Source organism: Schistocerca piceifrons, chromosome 2, assembly GCF_021461385.2.
Source record: "Schistocerca piceifrons isolate TAMUIC-IGC-003096 chromosome 2, iqSchPice1.1, whole genome shotgun sequence".
In the NCBI taxonomy this organism is placed as follows: Eukaryota; Metazoa; Arthropoda; class Insecta; order Orthoptera; family Acrididae; genus Schistocerca; species Schistocerca piceifrons.
This window is the reverse complement of record NC_060139.1, coordinates 712,389,652-712,413,103: the sequence shown is the minus strand read 5'-3', so window position 1 is coordinate 712,413,103 and position 23,452 is coordinate 712,389,652. Positions and strand designations below refer to the sequence as shown.

General features: G+C 38.0%; 1 protein-coding gene across 2 annotated transcripts in view; it reads right to left on the bottom strand.

The window, feature by feature from the left end:
• The window catches only part of LOC124774329 (vitamin K-dependent gamma-carboxylase), a 71,724-nt gene that overhangs the window by 22,826 nt on the left and 25,446 nt on the right, over nt 1-23,452 (bottom strand). For both annotated transcript variants that reach the window (XM_047249471.1, XM_047249472.1), the window contains 5 exons: nt 21,930-22,095; nt 17,351-17,536; nt 17,112-17,275; nt 3,305-3,448; nt 2,900-3,033 (listed from right to left, as the gene is read on the bottom strand). In XM_047249471.1, coding sequence (XP_047105427.1) covers nt 2,900-3,033; nt 3,305-3,448; nt 17,112-17,275; nt 17,351-17,536; nt 21,930-22,095 — 794 coding nt within the window. The remainder of the gene's footprint in view (nt 1-2,899; nt 3,034-3,304; nt 3,449-17,111; nt 17,276-17,350; nt 17,537-21,929; nt 22,096-23,452) is intronic.

Here is a 23,452-nt window from a genome sequence, read left to right as displayed (position 1 = left end):
GAGAAGGAATAAAAACTTTGAGGATTGCTGATGACACTGTAATTCTGTCAGCGACAGCAAAGGACTTGGAAGAACAGTTGAACAGAATGGACAGCGTCTTGAAAGGAAGATAAAAGATGAAGAACAACAAAAGCAAAACAAGAGTAATGAAATTCTGTCCAATTAAATCAGGCAATGCTGACAGAATTACTTTAGGAAACGGGACACTAAAAGCAGTAGATGAGTTTTGCTATTTAGGCAGTAAAATATGTGATGGTGGCTGAAGTAGAGAGGATATAAAATGTAGACTGACAATGGAAAGAAAAATGTTTCTAAAGAAAAGAAATTTGTTAATGTTCAATATAGATTTAAGTGATACGAAATCTTTTCTGAAGGTATTTGTCTGGAGTGTATCTTTAAATGGGAATAAAACACGGACAATAAACAGTTCAGACATGAAGAGAATAGAAACTGCTGTAATGTGGTGCTGCAGAAGAATGCTGAAGATTAGATGGGTAGATCATGTAGCCAATGAGGAGGTAGTGAACATCATTGGGGAGAAAAGAAATTGTTGGCATAACTTGACTACAGAAGGAATCAATTGATAGGACTCATTCTGAGATATCAAGGTATCAGCAATTTAGTACTTGAGGGAAGTGTATGGGTGGGTGGGTGGGTGTGTTGGTGGGTGGGTGTGGGTGTGTGTGTCTGTCACTAGCTTCGCACAGAATTCTATATATGGCTTGTCTTTTCTGTGGTATAAGGAGCCGAATTTTCCATTTTAAGCCATAGTCCTGCATGATCTGATACTACTACAGGCCAATCCACGAATGATGGCGGTTCGCACATGTTGAGGCACAGATAAGGATAGTGTTGCTGACAATTCCAAGTGACAGCTGCTGTACGTGCATTCGCATGCTTTCCGCTTGAAGAAAGCATATATCCTGCAAATTATGTCTCTCACTTGCTTCTGGAATGTATCACTTACCACTAACATCAGCCATGACAGCTCACGACAAATGGAATAAAAATTCAGCAAACAGCTCACTATCATAACGTTTAATGCTTGCATTAGCTATGGATGGCATTCACAGCAGAGCGCTCTGAATATTACTGATCGCTCACTGGCTGTCGGAGTATGCATGAAGTAGTTGCGCAAAACTAGCCTAAACCCAACCGCTATTGTTTGTGACTCCAACTATAATTCTGTACCACCCACCACATTCAAGAGCGTCTCTGTGTACATTACTAATTATGTTATCACAACACGCATTTAGTCTAGGGGCTTTTTATTCAGACAGTAGTAGTTCACTGGCTTCAGGGAATTAACCATGTGACTCACATTTTTCCTTTGCCATTTTTTTTACGTGTTAATGTCATCTACAATTATAATTTTATGCTGTTTATGTTTGGACAACTGCAGTATTAAAGAATTAATTTTTTCTATAAATACTATCTCATTAGTTAGGAGTTCAACAACGTGAGGCAATAATGAATTTTTGTTCGTGCATTACCACACCAGCTGCCTCAAACATATCTTCGACACGTATTCTACTAAGGTCTATGACTGAGTAATGTTAATCAAGATTGCTTTTAATATAGACTGAGAGCATGTGAAATGCTTGTAGTATCTGATAACTAGAAGGTACCCAAAAGAAGAATACTAGTTTGTTTCAAACTGTTCTCTTAGTCCTGAAATAGTTACATATGCAGATGATATGTTTGTTGTTTGCAAATATAAAGTTTATTATGACTTAGAGAACTGCTGCAGCAGTGTTATGAATGAAATAGTGGAGTATTTTATTGAAGGCCCTCTTAGTTTATGCACCAACAAAATGTCAGTCACGGAATTTGACGGGAAGAGGCAAAATGACACTGTGGTAGAAGTTTAATTACACAACAAAATAGTAAGAAAAGGAACTGACTAGGTACAATGACCCAAGGTAAGTTACCTTACCCAGTACCCAGTCAGTTCCTTTTCTTACTATTTTGTTGCATAAGTAAAATCCTACCCCAGAGTCATTTTGCCTCTTCCTGTCACATTCAATGACTGACACTTTGTTGGCACATAAACTAAGAGGGCTTTCATTAAAATACAAGGTACTGATGTTGCACAGCATCTGTGGCACCAGAAGTAAATGAACTTTAATCTACAGCAACATAATACAATAACCAGAAAGAAATACCATACTAACAAGACAGGACTGTGTGGATGCAGCAATCAAAGTAGGAAATTTATTGCCTTGTGCAGTCGTAAGCCTTCCAGTCCCAAAGTTGTAAGTTTACCTTAGAAAGCTACTTACCAGTAACCATTTTGTTCTTTGGAAAAGTACCACTATTTGACACAGAATAAAACACTCATGTAAGTAAAAATATGTTCTGGTGAATACTAAGTAAGATGCCTCTTTTTTGTTTGTACTATGTCCCACAGAATATTAACCCTTTTAGTGCCAAATACGATCTGATCGTGATCCAGATTTTCGGCGAAAAATGCCACTAACGATCTGATTGTGATGCCTTTCTCATTCATTTTTTCCGTGCTTGAAGGCAAAGTTGTTAGTATTTCCTAGCGAATGAGAAAGGCATCACGATCAGATCGTTACTGGCATTTTTCGCCGAAAATCTGGATCACGATCAGATCGTATTTGGCACTAAAAGGGTTAAGTAATTTCTATGTCATACTATTGGAATATATTGCACCTCTATAGAATAAATGAACAGGGAGATAATATTTATGTACACTGAAAAGCAATCATAAGCTCATGATGCAATTAGAAAAATGAATTTGTAATGTTGATATGCAGCTTTTGAAAACACACAAAATCATTTGATGTCAAACAACTTATTATTATTTTCATTATTATTATTATTATTATTAGTTTAATATGAACCATTGTATTCTGAAATTCACTTCAGTCACCTTTGTTATAAAATGAGAATAAGGTAAGAAAACCTGCACGCCAGTGTATGAAATGAGCAATGTGGCAACAAAACTGTGTTTCCAAGTAAGTGAAAGTGTTTGTGCTGGGACAGCTGACTGGTGATGAGACTTAACTGAAAAAAGAAGAAAAACATACTTTAATAAATACCAATGACAACACAGTTTTAGGATGCATTTTCCTGTATACATTGTAAGAATATAATAAAATTCAGAGTTTGTGTACTCAATAGCACTCACAAATATTCATTCAAAATGTACTTTGAATCTGTCCTCAATCTAGGTTTCCTTATGAATATATTAATAATAAACTAATGTTATTGGCTTCAAAAGTATTAAATTATTTTTATTTAATTAGGAATTTCACAAGTTAAAATCAAAACTTACAATTCTTTAGCTTCTTCTCCTCCAACTTAGTCTTTGATAATGAGCGGCTCCACAGTAACTTTTTGATGTTTAAATTACAGGTTTTTGGCCAATCAGGATAGCAGAATATTGGCATAGTTGCCAAGCATACATATGGAAACATTCCTAGGAAAGGAAAATATATTGGATGTAAGCACTGTGATAAAAAGGTTCACTAAAGTCACATAGCATTAAAAGTCCAGTCATATACACATGCCAAATCCTACTTTGATACTGGATCAAAGATTTTCTAGTTAACAACTTAACAATTTCTTGAACCTAGAGAAATACTGGAGCCAAAAAGTAGTGCCTCCACGTGACATAACAATACATAGTATGAGGATGTTGTTTACCCTTTTCGTAAATATGAGATACTGTGAAAATTTTTCATCATTCTACTTTTTTTTAAACTTCATGAAATAATTTCCATTGCATTCAGCTCATTTCACAATCTTTCAAAACAGTCACCAAAAGAATTTCCCTGACAGCTGAGCATATTCAACATCTCAAACCTGTCAGTACTTTTCATTTTGCAAAAATCCTTAAAACTGAATAATCACTTGTGGAAACAAGGTAAAATCACATATCAGAAGATTAGAGCAGTAGAATTTTTCACTAACATGTTGAAGTAGTGTGATATGAAAGAGCGTTGAAACTCATAACAATAACTGGCAGAAGTCGACCTGAATGGAGTGCAGGATCACAAATGTCATTGCAGCTGAGGAAACTTGCAACACAATGGAGGAATTACAGGAAGCGAATTAAATTTAGCTTACGACTCAACAACATAATACCAGAGCACGATTAAATGTACAGAGCACTGAAACAAAATGTTTATTTAGATTTCTCATAGAGTAACCATTTTTAACTAGATTTTGCCTCAGTTTTCCCAAATTATTCCAAGCAAATGCTGTGATGGCACCTGTAAATGGGTTGTGACTGACATCTTCCCTGTTCTCTTTCCTGTTACTAAACAGACGTAAAATGAAGTAAATTCTAAAACTATATGTGTATGATCATTATCATCAGTGTTTTTGCTGTTGTTTTCATTTTATTTCATTTAAGAAGTTTTACACATTCCATGTAATTATCAATGACCCCAAACTACTGACATAGTGCCAATGAATAAATTAAATAAATCCATATCCAAAAGTTGGTATTTGATGTTCTCTTTATGTATGTAATCTGTTGCAATCTACCAGGTTTTGTGTAATAGAGGAACACATTTGTGACATGTGGCTGAAAAATGGCATTCCCAATTGTTTCTATTCAAACCCCACACACAGTGAGCAACTTTTGAAATTAATAGATAGGTCTAAGAATAACTAGTATTTATTGTGCACAGTTACAGTCCTCAACAGTCCTTGTTTCCTTATAATGTTCAGACAAGGACTGCCCTGTCAAAATACAGATCCAAAAACATATGAAGAAAAGTATATACCTTTGGGCTGTGAAAATTCCCTTGTGCAATATTTAACATTCACAATACACAAAATTTAGGCAGGGATCCCCCACTACATGGTGTAGCCATAAGGCTTGAATTAGCACGGAAAATCCCAACACTGCCTTGTTTACATATTCTTGAGACTGTAACATTCTTAAAAAACCACATAGTCCCAAATGAATGCAGACTAAAGAAAAACAGTAAAATTCACAGACACTGCACTAAAATAACTTCAAACCAGCATTTGCTACATGCTAATACACATCTTGGTAAAAGGAGAGCTATCCACATGGGCTTTTAGCTGTTCAGTAAGTTCCCCGTGAGTATAAAGCGTACTGAAGACAATATGCAATTTAGTAAAGCCATGACACGCACTCCGCTGCTCAACCCACTGAGGCTCACTTTGTTACCGTCACTCGCACACGCCAATGCCACTAGCCCAATGCCATGCCTGGATGTAGGAATGGAGGAAGGGCAAGAGTGCTGCTGCTGTTGAGCTCCTGCTAAAGGCAGTCGGGAGCAACGGTTGCGGCAACAAGAAGAAGAAGTGAAAGCCTGTGGCACAATTACAGTGCTATAAGTGTCAAAAGTTGGGACACATAGACAGGGAATGCGACGGCGTGGTTGTGTGTGTTAAGTGTGGGAAACCACACGACACACGAAACTGAAACAAACCAAGAGGTATCGCAGCAATGTGCGTAAATTGAGGCGGCTCGCACGCCACAAATGCGCGCAGCTGCGGCTATCTGAAGACATAGAAGCAGTGGAAAGGGGCCACCACACACGAAGAAGAAGAAAAGGTGGACAGCCCACCCTCCTACTCTAGTAGGGGAAGCGGGCTGCGCCACAAAGACGATGTGGACGCTTTCCGCCAAGCACTGCAGGAAGCCAACGAGGACACAATCACCGCACTAAAATCCACCATGGCAGAGGAGAGTGCGGCCCTGAGAGTGGAACTAGATGAGACATGTTGGGAGATGACACAACTAAGGGTTGCCCTATACCTTGCGTCTCGCATGACACTGGATGTGGTGCCGACCCCCACCAGTACAGGGTAGTCGCGGCAACACAAATGACCACCTCTCTGGCTGACGCGGCAACGCAGGTTGCTAGGGAGGTGGTCATGGAGTCAGGGACAACCACCGACAACAAGGAGACGGCCCCCTCAGAAGCAGCCATCACTCCTGTCTCTGCGGAAATGCAGACGACAGAGGAGACGCCCGTGAAAACCGAGGGAGAAGAAGAAGATGAGCCATTCGAATGCCTCCCCCTCCCCAACAAGAACTGTGTGAGGAAGGTGCTCACCAAGATCACAGATTCCCTGCACAACAGCAGCTACCCCCATCCGTTCCACTGGGTGCGCGAACCCTTAAACCAGAAGATCAATGGGAGGGAACTCGTCTGGCGTGCAGATCTGGAGCTGATAAACGGGCATCCGATCTTCACCGACGAGGACTGGCGGTACATGACGGACCAAGCCGTCCTGTACATCGAGCAACAGATGCCGCCTGTGGACATCTTCCACCTGAAGAAGATCGAGTGCAGGCAGCCCGGAAGTAACAAGAAGAAGAAGAATAAGAAGCCGCTGGAGGCATCTGGCAGACAATTCTTTCTTTTACAGAAACCAGAGGCCAATTCAAAACCTGAGGAAAAACATCCCTAACAGCAAGGAATTGAGGAGGAATAGCTTAGTCAAGCTTAAATTGCTACACCTCGGGCCAAGGCAGGCCCATCAATATAGCGACAGCGACAGAGTAAAGCCATGAACTGTTACATGCTGCATCACGGTTTTTGGTCTATAAAAGATAACCTGGGATAGTAATTGTGCTGGTTATGATCAAGTGCAACATATAAGCAACTCAGTGAAACAAATCTTATACAAATCTGTTGCAATTTACTGTAGGCCATCATCTACCCAACGTAAATATAAGCATTGATCACTTTGAGCAAATAAATAAATAAAGTTACATAATTAATTTTTGTTTGTTTGAAGGCACTTGTCTGTAATCCTGGTTTCCACTGAAATTCCCATGCCACAGTATCACGGCATGTGTCTGGAGGTGCCAAAACAAACCGGCACAGCTCATTGATAAAGTGGAGTATCTCACAGAAATTTGTTTCTTTGTATCAGTCATTTGATCATACCAGCAATGAAAATATATAATGAGATATTGGACAATACAATACACAACAATACAAGATTATGACTGCAAATTTTTACTAAAAATTAAAACTCACATGTCAGCAGTAACCAGTTTCGATCATATCTAGATCATCATTACACCATGTCTTTGGATTTAAAAAAAAAATGTAATTCTCCTTCAAGAGTAACAGGTGCAAAATTATACTATCCACCTGCATAAATGGATACATAATCATAATTAAATTGAAAAGTTTTTATATAATTAGGTGGTGAGCAGAGACAATGATTGGAGCACTGGCAACTGTCAAAAGACTCCTCTGGAAACTGCTAAATAGCGTCAAAATGCTCCAGAATTACAAAGGGTAAGCTCAACCCATCACCCGCTGCATGACCTCAACAGGAGCCAATATAACTTCATATACAATGTTAATGTATGCAACAACTTAAAATATCAGTATAGATACAAATAAAATATGATATGAAACATTACACAAATTAAGTAGGCTGTAGTAGTAATTACTTTACATTTGCAGAAGATAATTACAAATGTGCATGAGTAATCTATAAAATTCATTGTAAGAAGGCTAAACTGCCATCTATGGGCACTGCGCAAAAGTTCAGACTGAGGTGTTGAAGCAAAGATAAGCACTGAGATGCCAGCCATTGCCATGGAGAAGGCAATGTGGAACCTCTCGATGAACAGTGTCAGTGGCGTGGAATATAGCATGCCAGAAATGTAATGGCAGAAGCATGCCATCACTCACTACAGAGACAGGGTGCTGTTACATCTCTGGCATGCCATATTCCTTGCTACTGACACTACTCATCACGAGGTTTCACGTTACCTGCTCCACAGCAATGGCTGGCATCTCTATACTAATCCTTACTTCAACAGTGCAATTTGAACTTTCACCCAGTGTCCGTAAATGGTAGTTTAGTGTTCTTACAACTAACTTTATTGGTTGTTCATGCACATTTGTAATTAACTTTTGTAGATATCAAGTAATCCTACTATGGCCAACTTATATTAATGTAATATGGTGGCAGGGGTAAAATACAGGGAGCAAAAGGCTATTTACAATTTGTACAGAAACCAGATGCAGTTATAAGAGTCGAGGGGCATGAAAGGGAAGCAGTGGTTGGGAAGGGAATGAGACAGGGTTGTAGCCTCTCCCCAATGTTATTCAATTTGTATATTGAGCAAGCAGTGAAGGAAGCAAAGGAAAAATTCGGAGTAGGTATTAAAATCCATGGAGAAGAAATACAAACTTTGAGGTTCGCCGATGACATTGTAATTCTGTCAGAGACAGCAAAGGACTTGGAAGAACAGTTGAACGGAATGGACAGTGTCTTGAAAGGAGGATATAAGATGAACATCAACAAAAGCAAAATGAGGATAATGGAATGTAGTCAAATTAAGTCAGGTGATGCTGAGGGAATTAGATTAGGAAATGAGACACTTAAAGTAGTAACGGAGTTTTGCTATTTGGGGAGCAAAATAACTGATGATGGTCGAAGTAGAGAAGATATAAAATGTAGACTGGCAATGGCAAGGAAAGCGTTTCTGAAGAAGAAAAAATTGTTAACATCGAGTATAGATTTAAGTGTCAGGAAGTCGTTTCTGAAAGTATTTGTAAGGAGTGTAGCCATGTATGGAAGTGAAACATGGACAATAAATAGTTTGGACAGGAAGAGAATAGAAGCTTTCGAAATGTGGTGCTACAGAAGAATGTTGAACATTAGATGGGTAGATCACATAACTAATGAGGAGGTATTGAATAGAATTGGGGAGAAGAGGAGTTTGTGGCACAACTTGATGAGAAGAAGGGACCGGTTGGTAGGACATGTTCTGAGGCATCAAGGGATCACAAATTTAGCATTGGAGGGCAGCGTGGAGGGTAAAAATCTTAGAGGGAGACCAAGAGATGAATACACTAAGCAAATTCAGAAGGATGTAGGTTGCAGTAAGTACTGGGAGATGAAGAAACTTGCACAGGATAGGGTAGCATGGAGAGCTGCATCAAACCAGTCTCAGGACTGAAGACCACAACAACAACAATTAATGTAATATTTCATACCAACAATGTAGGAAAAGATAGGTTACTACTTACTGTAAAGACTACATGCTAATTGCAGACCGGCACAACTTTCACAACTTTCGGCTGCAGCCTTTGACAGAAAATGGGAAAAACAGAAACACACCAAATTCATTCACACAAGCCTGCACACCTCACACACACATGACCGTCAACTCCAGAAGATCTGGCCAGAATGCCAAGACTGAGACTGAGCCTGAGCTGGCAGAATTGGCAGTTATGTGTGTGTGTGAATGAATTGTGTGTGTTTCTGTTTTCCTCTTCTTCTGATGAAACATGCAGCCAAAAGCTTTATGTGTAAGTGTCTATTAATTGTGGCTGTCCTGCAACTTAAAATGTAATCCTATGGCAAGCAGCACTCTATCTTTTCCTACAGTGTTGATATTCCTAACTGCAGTTTCCATTGTTTAATGTTTCATATTGTATTTTATTCATATCTAGATTGATATTTACAGTCCTCTCATACATTATCATCATACGTCAAGCCCTATTGGCTCGTGATGAGGTTGTGCAGCAGGAGAGGGGCAGAGCTTTCCCTTTATAGCATTTTGACACTATTTAGCAGTTGTAAGAGATTTCTACTGACACTTCTTAGTGCTTCACTCATCATATCTGCTAACTGCCTAATGGTATAAACACCTTTCTATTTTATCATCATCATGCATCCATATTTTATTTACACAATAAAATGGATCGTATAATTTTGGTACCTGCTATCCTGTAAGGAGAACTTTATACATTCTTTTTCTTTTCTTTTTTGTTTCATGCCAGAGATGTGGTCTGATGCTGGTATAGATATGACTGAAACCGGTTGCCACTGACATACAATTTTCAATTTTTAGTAAAAATTTGGGATCAAGACTGATTATTACTTCAAATTATCTAATCAGATTGTTACTTTCCAGTAACATTTTCAAATTTGCAATACTCAGCAATAAACATCAGTACTTTGGACTTCTTGTCAGTACCACAATACACATTTTAAATACATGAATAGTTTTCAATGGAATACAGTTAGAGTTGAAATTTGATATCCAATACAATGGAAAGATGGTACTACCTCTTGTTGTTGTTGTTGTTGTTGTTGTCTTCAGTCCAAAGACTGGTCTGATGCAGCTCTCCATGCTATTCTATCCCATGGAAGCCTCTTCATCTCTGAATAACTACTGCAACCTATACATCCATCTGAATCTCCTTACTGTATTCAACTCTTAGTGTCCCTCTACTATTTTTACCTCTCACACTTCCCTCCAATACAAAATTGGTGATCCTTTGATGTCTCAGAATGTGTCCTACCAATTAATCCCTCCTTTGGGTCAAGTTGTATCACCCTCATTAGCTACATGATCAACCCATCTAATCTTCATCATTTTGAAAGTTTCTATTCTATTTTTGTCTAAACTGTGTATCACCCATGTTTCACTTCCATACAAGGCAATACTCCATACAAATACCTCCAGAAACGACTTCCTGACGCTTAAATTTCTCTTCTTCAGAGATGCTTTTCTTGTCCTTGCCAGTCTGCATTTTATATCATCCCCACTTTGGCCATCATCAGTTATTTTGCTGCCCAAACAGCAAAACTCACCCACTACTTTTAGTGTCTCCTTTCCTAATGTAATTCGTTTGGCATCCTCTGATTTAATTTGCCATTAGCCTTGTTTTGCTGTTGTTTATATTCATTTGATACCCTCCTTTCAAGACACTATCCATTCCGTTCAACTGCTCTTCCAAGTCCTTTGCTCTCTCTGACAGAGTTACAATGTCATCAGCAAACCTCAAAGTTTTTATTTCTTCTCTGTGAATTTCAATCCTTACTCTCAATTTTTCTTTGGTTTCTTTTACTAGTTGTTCATTGTACAGACTGAATAACACTGAAGATGGGCTACAACCTTGCCTCACTCTCTTCTCAACCATTGCTTCCGTACCATGTCCCTCAGCTCTTATAAATGCTGTCTGGCTTCGTTCCCTGTATTTTACCCCTGCTACCTTCAGAATGTCAAAGAGAGTATTCCAGTCAATATTTCCAAAAGCTTTATCTAAGTCTACAAAAGCTATAAGAGTAAGTTTATCTTTCCTTAACAAATCTTATAAGTCGTAGAGTCAGTATTGCCTTACGTGTTCCTACATTTCTCCAGAATCCAAACTGATCTTCGCCAAGGCCAGCTTCTACCAGTTTTTCTATTCTTCTGTAAAGAATTCATGTTAGTATTTTGCAACCTTGACTTAGTAAACTGATAGTTCAGTAATTTTAAAATTTCAGCAACTCCTTTCTATGGAATTGGAATTACTACCTTCTTCTTGAAGTCCTGTCACATAAATCTCGCACACCAGATGGAAGAGTTTTGTCATGCTGGCTCTCCCAAAGCTATCAGTAGTTCTAATGGAATATTGTCTATCCCTGGGGTCTTGTTTCAACTTAGATCTTTCAGAGCTCTGTTAAATTCTTCTCGTAGTATCGTATCTTCCATCTTCTCTTCATCAACATTGACTTCCCTTTCTATAATGTTGCCTTCAAGTTCATCTCCCTTTTATAGACCTTCTATATAACTCCTTCCATCCTTTTAGCTTTCCCTTCTTTGCTTAGGACTGGTTTTCCATCCGAGCCATTGGTATTCATAGAGCTGCATCACTTTACCCCAAAGACTTCTTTAATTTTTCTGTAGGCAATATGCACCTTTCCCCTAGTCAAATTCACTTCTAAATCTTTACGTCAGTCCTCTAGCCATTCCTCCATAGCCATTTTGCAGTTCCTGTTTTTTTGAATGTTTGTATTCCCTTTTGCATGCTTCATTTGCTGCATTTTTAAATTTTCTCCATTCATCGATTAATTTAATATGTATTGTGTTATACAAAGATTTCTACTAGGCCTTGTCTTTTTACCATTTGATTCTCTGCTGCCTTCACTGTTTCATCTCTCAAAGTTACCCATTCATCTTCTACTGTATTCCTTCCCCCCGTTCTAGTCAACCATTCCCTAATGCTCTCTATGAAACTCTCAACAACCTCCGATTCTTTCAAATTATTGAGATGCATCTCCTTAATTTCCTATCTTTTTCCAATTTCTTTAGTTTTAATCTACAGTTCATGGTTAGGGACCACAACTGCCTGTGGTAATGTCTTAGAATTTAAAATCTGGTTCCTAAATCTCTGTCTAGCCATTATATAATCAATCGAAAACCTTCCAGTGTCTCCTGGTATCTTCCATGCATACAACCTTCTTTTATGATTCTAAGCCAAGGGATCTAACATTCCACGCTCCAATCTGCAGAATGCCAGTTTTGTTTCTCTTGATGAGCATATCCTCCTGAGTAGTCCCCACCTAGAGATCCAAATGGGGGACTATTTTACTCTTGGAATATTTTATTGAAGAGGATGCCATTATCATTTAACCATGAAGTAGAGCTGCATGCCCTTCGGAAATATTATGGCTGTAGTTTCTTGTTGCTTTCAGCTGTTTGCAGTGCCAGCAGAGCAAGGACAGTTTAGTTGACGTTACAAGGCCAGGTCAGTCAATTATCCACAATGCTGCACCTGCAACTAGTGAAAAGACTGCTGCCCCTCTTCAGGAACCACATGTTTGTTTGGGCTCTTAAGAGATTCCCTCAGTTGTGGTTGCACCTACGGTACGGCTATCTGTATTGCTGAGACACACAAGCCACCCCACCAATGGCTATGTCTGTGGTTCATTGAGGGGTGGAATTACCTCTTAAGAAATAAGAATCAAGAAATAATAATCAAGCTATGTTTTACCTCTTAATAAAAATATTTATCAAGCTAAGTACAGAAGCTGTATACTCTTTAATATAATAGAATCAGTGATGCAGCTGATACTCCATAATTGCCACCTGAAGTTATTTTCTATCATCAGTGTTTTTAGTATGTGTGGGTAACTTACTAAACAGCTTCATTCCCAAGTGTATACTTCCTTTCTGGTGTGGACTTGAGTTTGCATGTACTAAATGTAGACTTGAGTTTGCATGTACTAAATGCAGGTTCTTTTGTATTCTTACATTATGAGTGTCATTTCAACAGTCCTGCACACTGCACATGCATGATGGTGGCATGAATAAGTTGAAATTCATGTCAGTTGTTAGTGAGACTTTAGGCATGATGATTGTGTTTGCTGGTTTACAGGGCTTTGTTGTCGGTAATTTAGTTTTAAAATGGAAGCTGGAACTGAGTCAGCTTGGATTACACATAATGACTAGCATTCGTATATTAAAATTGAAGAACCTAACAGAAACTGATAAAGCTTTGAGATAGGTGTGTGGGAATAATTTAGTGGCTAGTAACACATTATCACAGTGGTGTGCTTGTTTCTGTGGTTGGGAAAGCACTGAAGGCAACCCAAGAAATGGAGGGCCATCAACCGCAACAGACTACAGCTCCCAGGTTATTGTTAATGACATTTTGAGACACGATTGACAAAAAATGTGAGGAAATTGTATATGGTGCCAGAACATTTGTCACTTCACATTACAGAATCATAACTGAAAAGTTGAAGATGGGAAAATCTGCTGCCAGATAGGCTCCACATGAGCTGAGTGAAGAGCAGAAAGCAAGTCACAACAGAATTGGAGAAGGATTGCTTCAGCCTTATCGAATGAAAGGACAACAGTTTCTTAAAAGTACTGTTGCACTTGATGAAATCTGGATATAAGATTCTGAGCAAGACGTGAAGTCTCCATTGCCACAATGGGAAAGTTCCGACTCTCTTCACACCCAAAAAAATTCTTCTGCTAACAGTCAAAGATGAAACTGGTGATGACCCTTGTTGTACGACATGAGTGGAGTCATAGCTACAAATAGAGTGTCCCAAGGAATGTCTATAGTAGGCAGATGATACAAGCTCTTTTCTGCAAAATGTTTTGTGCCTGAAAATTTGTCAAAGAAGGCCTAACATGCTCGCAGATGGTGTCCTCGTTTTGCATGATAATGCAAAACTGCACTTTGCCCTACTAGTGAGAGAAAAATTTGACAAAAGGGGATGGAAAATACTTCCTCACCCACCACACAGTCCTGATATGAGACCCCAGACATTGATTTGTTTCCCAAATTGAAGGAGCAACTCCACAGATAACGTTTTGACACAACTGACAATGCTACCAGTTAGGTGACACAAGTAACCAAACAGTTCAACAACAAAGGCATGGTATCTGGAATACAGATGTTGCCAAAATGTTGAGAAGCTGTCATAAGCAAGAACAGAGATTATATTGAAAGTCTGTAAAGATATTTTGTAAAATAAAGTATTTTCTTCAATCGTACCTTACAGTGTGCAGAACTTTTGAAATGTCCCTCATATGTTTGTAGATTCAGATTTTTTAAATACCTCTCTTAAGAAATTTCAATGTTTCAGCTACATTGGAGCAAGGGGTAACGGTAGTATTTTTAGTTATCTAAAATAGGCATATGAGATTCTCTACTTTTTTGCCAGTTATTTTTCTTAGAGCTCTCTTTCACTTCTTGAAAGTGTTTCACGATTTTGATGAGTTTCCTCAGAAACTGATTTGCTATGTAAAGTGTTTAGGCAGCACAGGAAGTCTACTACTGTACAATACTCTACTCTATAAATGGGCAGCACAATTTTGTTTCAGCCCCTCTAGCAGCATGCAACAGTATTGTGATGCAGGGATTTCAATTTTTACCAGGACTGCAGACATGTACCTGCAAAAATTTGTATTACTTCATTTTTTAGGTGATAAAAAACATTTATGACTCACTTTCATATGTCTAATAGTACTTTATAGCATCACTGCTGGCACAGCTGAAGTGAGACTAATAGGAGAAGAGAATTTATTGCCAAGTCTGCACATCACAGTCTGTACTAATGAGACCACTATAATACAGATATCTTTGGCTTGAATCTCATAATGACACATCTTTTACAATGCTCCAATATTGTGCCAACACTTGGGAGAAATCTGTACAGTCCACTACAGCAACTGGGTGAAGTGCATCTCATTCCATCCAAGTATCAAATTTTGTGGCCCAGTGCAGTTCTTTCCAATATGTGCCTTCTGAATAATTGTAGTGCTATGACAGTCTAAATGGATTAGAACTTCATGACATACAAAATAGCATTCAGCCATTTTAAACTCCTTAATTTAAACATACAATGTCATCTGAATAGATGAACGGTATATTGATCTCTCAGAGAATATGTATATAATGTAGTTCCTTTTGAAGAGTCATTTTTATCTGCCTTTCTTGAGGGTATTCAGCATTTTGATTTAGTACTAAGTGGAATCAATCCAAACAAAGACTGCTCATCAGATTCATTCTCAATTTAAACTATAGTTTTTCTTGTCAGTGATATCTGAAGTGTAATTTTACATGCCTGTTTGCTAGTATGCCCAAAAGAGGTTGGTTGATTTCGAGGAAGTGACCAAACAGTGAGGTCATCAGTCCCATCGGATTAGAAAGGGAAGTCGGCTGTGCCCTCTTAAAGGAACCAACCCAGGATTTACCTGAAGCAATTTTAGGGAAATCACGGAAAACCAAAATCAGGATGGCCAGACATGGGTTAGAGCCGTCATCCTCCCAAATGTGAGTCCAGTGTTTTAACCACAGCTCCACCTCACTCAGTAAATTAAACAGGAAACACTTCCTAATTTTCTGCAAAATTAAATTCAGTTGTCATCCGAAAATGCCTAATAAGCCGAAAGTCAGTTCATGACAAAATAAATATAATTTTGCAGAACAATAGGAAGTGTTTTCTATTTAATGTTGTAATGTTCTGCCAAGCACTGACAGAAAATTCAGTTAATAGTATGATTATCAGTTCAACAACATTTAATGCTAGGGAGAGCAGAATTTGAAGAACAACCCATATTATGCAAACAATTTATATGAACATCCTTTTTAAGAATCTATTACACATAAGTTAATCAGGTAAAACTAGAAATAACTATATTTTCTATTGTTATTTACAATAATGAGCCAAAACATTATAACCATCTGGTTAATAGCATATTGGTCTGACTTTGGAACACAGTACACTCATGATTCTATGTGGCCTGGGTTTGGCATCACCTTTAGGTATGTGAGAACATGCACAGCTCACATTAATTTCCATAAATTATGGGCAGATGGTCTGTGAGAGTGGAGCTGGGACTTGACAGTGTTCACGCGAAGTTGGTGGCCAAGACATCAGCATTAGTTTATTATTGTGCTCCTCAAACCATTGTAAAATGATTTTGGCCTTATGTAGCCGTAAGTTTTCATTCCCATCAAGATGATGTCAAGCATGAAGGAAAGCAAGTGGTCTGCAATTACATTCACGTGCTCCACAGATATCATGATGCCCTCAATAACTAGCACGAGACCCATAGAAGACCAGTTGAACGTCCCCTTATAGCAAGATACTGCCCCACTGACCTGCCTTTGTGGTGTGGTGCATGTTTCAATCATTCTTTCACCTAGCTAACTAAAGGCCTGCTGTTACAAGAAACATTTCTGCTGATCAGTGGTCCAATCTCAAAGATGTGATGCCCATTGCAATCTTAACTGATGATGTCATCAGGTCAGTATGGGAACATATAGGAGTTGTCTGCTGTGGAGCCCCATGTTTAACAAAGTGTGCTGAACAGTAACTCTGATATACTTGTGCCTGTCCTGGTATTTCACTTTGTTGTCAGATCTGTCACAGTTTGCCACCTGTCGCTTCCACAGTCCAAAAGATGAGGTGTGAGGTCTAACGCCTTCTCTTCTATTCATAGTTTCACCTTCCTTTAAGCACTTTCCAACAGTAGCATGCAAACAGCCAATCAGTTTCACCATTTTTGAAGGCCTGATCTCAAGCACTGGACCATAACAATCTGGCCTTTGTCAAAGTCACACACATTAGTGGATTTCTCAATCTGGAGCCCATATAATCACTAGAATGATAGCTCACCCCTATCTGCTCAGCTTGCGTACTTCCCTTACATTGCCTACAATGCCAACAGGCAGCATTCAGTCTAGAGATAGGCAATGCCTTTAATGTTTTGGCTCATCAATGTATACAAAAGACAATAAAATTTTAGATAAAATGAGATTTATTTGTTATTACATTAATTCCATAATGCCTCAAACATTATTAATATTAACTGCAATATTTACCAATACTAAAGATTGTTGAGTTCATAAGGTGGAATGTTGTACAGAAGAATATAGCATAAGGTCTTGTTTTGTCAAAGAAGAGCCAAAACCCTATTGTTAGATCAAGGAGAAAGCCACTGACATGTACTATCCAATAATCCACTTGCTCTGGTGTTAGTAACAGCCTGTAACCAATACACAGTATTAACAAATAATGTACAGTTTCTGGCTTGATCTACCATACATAAAATTTTACTCACTTGAAAGGATCAAATACCCAATGGTTGTTCAGGTTAGTCATAGAATAACCTTCAATCCAGTCCTGGTCCATTTTCTTCAGTCCAGCAATAAAGTAGACAATAAATAACTGTACTCTGAGAATGGCATAGTTCCACAATGGGACTGGTGCATCATACTTCACTTTACAAAAAACTGCATCTAATGACCTGGAAGTATATGCAAACATAAACAACTGACATTGTTAGTAGTTCACATGAAGCAGCAAGTGCAGAACAGTAGAGAAAATGACATTACATTAAACATGATTAGGCAGTTGGTCAAGATGCCAAAACCAAAACTGTAAATTGTAAAGTCTGAAACATAGTTACTTGATTTTTTTCTCTCGATTTTACTAATACTACTAGTAAGATCCCGTATCATAAAAATTGTTTTGTCAAACTATGGTTCATAACCTCTCACAAAACTGGTTGCCATAGCATTCTGACTAAACTGATAAAGACTTTTGTGAAGTCAAGAGGAATTCCATTATGACTATGCTTATAGTTTAAACAAATCTCTGGGTTAACAGCATAATTTTTCCTATGTATAAAATTTTATTAAAAATAGTTATAAAAGCTACTCATCATATGACACTTCTATTGGCAAAAATACATATATTTAAGGCTTTTGTGCTTTGTGCTGAAAAATTTGGTTTTGAGTCTGGCACTAGATTTGACTGTCCAACTGCACTTGGCTGTCAGCATGCAATTCCTCATCCCAATTCAAAACAAAAGTGCATCTAACAAAACCTAGTCCTACAAATAGATTTAATAGAAATGTACGTCAAAGGAGAGGCTCTAGCAACACTGTAACTGTGTGCAGCATACCCAAGAACAGGTAGCATGATCTCTGCTCTGTGCCAGAGCTGTCCCATTAGCTCAGTGAGAAAAGGTAGCTGTGAGGAACGATATGCAGACTTGCCGATGTTCGATTCATGTTCATGCCAAACATATATTCCTCACTCACTCTTCAATTAAAGCCTCAATTTGTATTCAATTTACATCTCCACAGTGTGGTATCTTGTGTATTTCTTTCTGTAATTATTACGTTTATTTAAACATTAAGAAGTAATATGAATTTCTTACAGACGTAAATGACCACTTTGTTTTGTCCATGACACAAGTAACGCCAATAGAAAATACTAGTGGATACAGTATCATCATATATCCAATAAGGTACAAAACACACGATAGGTAGGCTACACTAGATTGCATATTGTGCTACCCACAACAATTCCATTCTGTACCATTTGATGACCATGCTTGTCTTCACAGAGTAACGTTCACTTTAGAGAAGATGTTCAAAATGACCACCTTGCATTTGGAAGCACTTTTCCACCCACTGGATCGTACTTTGCTGGACCCTGTGCAACACACCTCCATCCATCATTGTCGAATGGTATGCATGTGGATATCCATGGGTAGAGTGTTATGAACCTGTTCCGTTAAATGCCCCTACAAACAACAATCTAGTGGATTAAGGTCTGGTGAATGTGGAGGCCAGAACATTTGATTTCCATGACTAATCTGTTTCCCTGGAAACACTTCATTTAAATAGTTATGCACATTCAATCCAAAGTGTTGTGGTGCACCATCATCATGCTGAAACCATAACTGTCACTGTACAACAAGTGAAACATTTTCTAATCAATCAGGCAAAGTACTGCAAGGAAATGTATGATACAGGGGCACATTCAATTTGTCTGGCAATAGGCAAAAGTCCAGAAGGACTCCTCCCACATTTGCGGGCCACAGTCTAAGCATATGTCAAAGTGCGCAGCTGTAATACGACTGCTCATGCAAAGTACAGTTATAAATATGAATCATGTGATCAGGCAATAGCAGTTACTACCTGTAGCTATTTTCCTCCTGAGGATGTAGAAGAGCTTACTTGAAGGAATATTGTGGGGTAAACATCATATGCACAGACTGAGAGAACAATTTCATTTGATGTTAGATTGCCGCATTGTCAACTTATAACGAAGACATCAGTATCTTCACAAATATCTGATTTATATTGAAGATTTTTTTTTTTATTGGCAGAACTCAGTACTTATACAGTATATGATAGGGCATACAACATGCTAGTGTGACCAATTTTAGGGTATTACTACAATGTTTTGGATCCTTGACAAGGAAGCATGACAGAAGACACCAAACAGATTTAGTGCTGGGCAGCCAGGATTGTATAGTTCATACATAATACTTCAGCATGTCACCACTGGAGTCAAAATAAAATAGCACAGCCCATTGATAAAATACAGTATCGGTGCAATAATAATTTTTCGGCATTTGAAGATCCCTCACTTAATAATCATTTCTGAAACATGAGTTAGCTGATATCAATCTTCAAGCATCTGCCATTCAGATTTTTCAGAATTTCTGTGACACTCTACTCTGTGTTGAACAAACCATTTGTGCTGTCCTTCTTTCTATACTGCCAATACTCATCTTAGACCAATTTGGTACAGGTTCCATGCTGTGTCTTCCCTATCAAGAAATCCTTATGACAATTGATATGCCGTATAATTGCTCTTCTGTCAATAAGCACTGGTGTGAAACTGAGTCAAATGATTTTCAGATGTCAAGAAGTACTGCATCTACCTGATTTCCTTGTTCCTTGGATTTGGGGATTTCATGCCAGTAAAGCATTAGGTAGGTTTCGGATAACCGTTTTTTTCAAAATCCGAACTGGTTGGCACGAAGGTCTTCTGTTTGAAATACTTCATTATGTTTGAGCTCAGAATTTGATCTAAGAGTCTACAAATAAAGGAGGTCAGTGACACTGGATGGTAGCTATCTGGATCACTTTTGCTGCCTTAGTTGTAAGTGGGTGTGAATTATGCTTTTTTTCCGACCACTAAGCACAGTTTTTTGTTTGAGAAATATATGGCACATTATGGTTACGAGAGGGGCCAACTCAGCTTCAAATTCTCTATAGAATCCAATAGGGATTCAATTAGGCCCTGGGGCCTTGTTCAGTTTTAGAGACTTCAGCTGTTCCTTGAGCCCAATGACACTTAATAGCTACATCACTAAATTTTTCAGTAGTGTGAGGATTAGGCTGTAGTAGTATTTCTGGATCTTTCTTTACAAAAGGAACAGCTGAAACAAGAGTTTAGCATTTCTGCTTCTCATTTGCTAGCATCAATCTCAGTTCCTGTGTCATGCATGGGTGTCTGTACATTAACTGTGATTAACTGTGTCACTATCAAGAATTTCTTTGGGTTTTTTGAGAGGTTGTCAAAAACATTACTCCACAGTAGTCATCGAAGGCTTCACGTATAGCTGTTTCACAGTAAAATGTTTTTCATTTAGAATTCCTCTAAATATAGCCCTCTGCTTTCTTTTACAAAGAGTGTCTGGGGAAAGTTTCTTTAGGGACTGTGTATCATGGGAGGTCTCCCCATTATAACATGTTCTATGAGGTATACATCTATTCAGTGCTTGGTCAGCTATTCTTTTAAAATTCATCCACAATTCATTTTAAAGTCCCTAGCCAGAGCTGAATGTGCCTGCCTGAAACACAACACTGCTTCATCTTTATCTAGTTCAGTGAACATGTAAATCTTTTTATTTCTCTGACCTTTGTAAATTGGTAACGATTGTTGCTACAAATGCATCATGCTTGCTGGTACCATTTTTGTTTTGGATATCATGAATGAGATCAGATCTATTTCTAGTCATTTGATGTAATATATTTGTCATGAATTTTATCTTAATTATCTCTATTTTAAGTAGCTTTCAAAAGAAATCTTTCAGCATTGTTTCTCATGGTGTCTTGTCATGAAGACCACTCAAAAAAGTATCAATTGTTAGATGATTTAAATCTGCTCCAATGGTAACTGTATAATTGGGGAATAATGTGTACTAGCAAGCTGAGGTTCTCTCTCAGTTTTTGGCTACATCTGAGAGTGAGTCCGGTGGTTGATAGCAGGACTCAGTTCTGAGTTTATGCCCAACATTGATACCGAGTCCAGGTCAAATTAATGTGTAAGCACAATAAATTTAATGTTAATAGAAGACTAAAAAAAATGAAAAAAAGTTGCAAATTGAAACACATACATTCTATAATTTGTTACTCTACGTGAAAAGACAATATAGAAGTTTTTATGGCAAGATGCCTTGAAAAAATGAAATATTTACTTGAATATCATTACCTGAAGATTTCACCATATTCAGAAGCTAAATATGTTCTGTTATTGTTCAACTGCTATTTGACTGGCAGTACACAACTTTTTATTCTGCCACTTAAGTTCAACAATACTATAATTCTGCCTCTATTATAACAACAATGAATTTAAATATAAAATTTAATAGGTTTTTCCATGTTTCTGACATTTTACCAGAAACTGTATACGTTGGGCAAATTTTGCTCTAAAGCTTCAGATGACTTGCATGCGCTGTAATATGATAGCCAAACTCATATTTCCAGTTTTGAAAACTATTTTTGCTAAAAAAATGATTACATACAGTTATAACTAACCTTAGCAAATAATTAAACATGTATGCACAATATATTTTTGTAATACAATGAACGTGGAAATAAACTTTTCCTTACCAATAATGGTTTGCGTTTGACCCTAAGAGTAATAAAGCAATGAGCCCATACAGGTATGTGTGGTTGTTCCAAGTTGCTTTGTCCAACAGAAATATGTAAAAATATGGAAGAATAAATGCAACACAACTCTTCTTAAAATGAAATCCAAGCATAATTCCAAAGGCTCCTGAAAAAGTAAATTTGTGTTTTGCATTAGCATGAGTAAAAATGGGTTGAGAAAACAGGATATTTCTGTGGCGATATAGATGCATGAAAGTAAAACAATACGCTAAGGACTCTGTCTTGAATACTACAGACATTCATTATAAAAGTAGCTGCCAACAGCCTGGAGAAGGTGGTTCTACTTTTTGGACAACCAGTACGAGGCTGCACGACAACTGTCATAATTAGTATCTTACCAGCTCTGAAGCACACATGTAAGTATTACAGTGAGTTCTCCTGTATTGAGTCTGACAAACCTGAAATACTACATGCAGATTACAGGCAACACTAATTAAGAGAATGCAATTGTTTAATATTTATTGTTGGTTTCTCACAACTGTGGCAACGGATTAACATTTACACTATATGTTGCTGCAAGTTGTGGTGCTAGCAATATGGTGTGGTGGTTAGTCTTACTGGTTCGCATGCTGCAGGTTGTCAGTTCAAAACTGAATATCAACAATGATTTGTTATATAGAAGTTATAATTTCTGGAATGTTCTTGAAATATCTTATGTGTATAATGTTTGTATATTCCAGAATATTTTATGTTTGTTTAATAGCTGCACTCTCCATCAGGAAGTAATTTCTGTTGCAGCTGTATGCTAGTGTTCATAATAAACATGCTTTCAGTGCTAAGTATTGTACTTCATTAATGACCCAACTTTGGAACTGAACTTGAGTCTGGTTTCAATGTTTGGTGGAGGCACTGGGCACTTTAAAACATCTACATCACAGTGACTCCAATTAAGAAATGTAAAAGCTGTCACATACATGGACAGGAACCAGAGTACAAGTAAATACATCATTCTCATGGACCATATGTTCAGAAAACCAATGGATTCCAAGCCAGCAGTAAGTCAGCTGCACATTAGGCATCCATCAGTGTTGTCTGTAGGTGCTGGTCAAAATCTGATGAAATGGCTGAAAAGATTTGACCAAATCACCAAGTAAAACAGATGGGAGGATATGATATGTTTGGCAAACGTGTACTTTCACTTGGAGGACACAGTCCAGTAGTGGTTTGAGAACGATGAAGAGATCTGAGAGAAAGTCCAGACCGAACTGAAGAAAGCATTTGGCAATAATCAATAGCAATTTCGCTTAGCAGAAAATAACTGAAGAACAGGGCTCAATGTCATAGCAAAATGACAGAGCCATACATACAGAATGTTTTGGCCCTTGGCAACATTATGAATCCAAATATGACAGAAGTGAACAAAACCTTACCTTTGATGAAAGGCGTTGCAACATTCATATACCAAGCTCATCTGATAAAGAATATCAAAACACAGAAGAATTCATCATGTGGTGCCAGTGCAT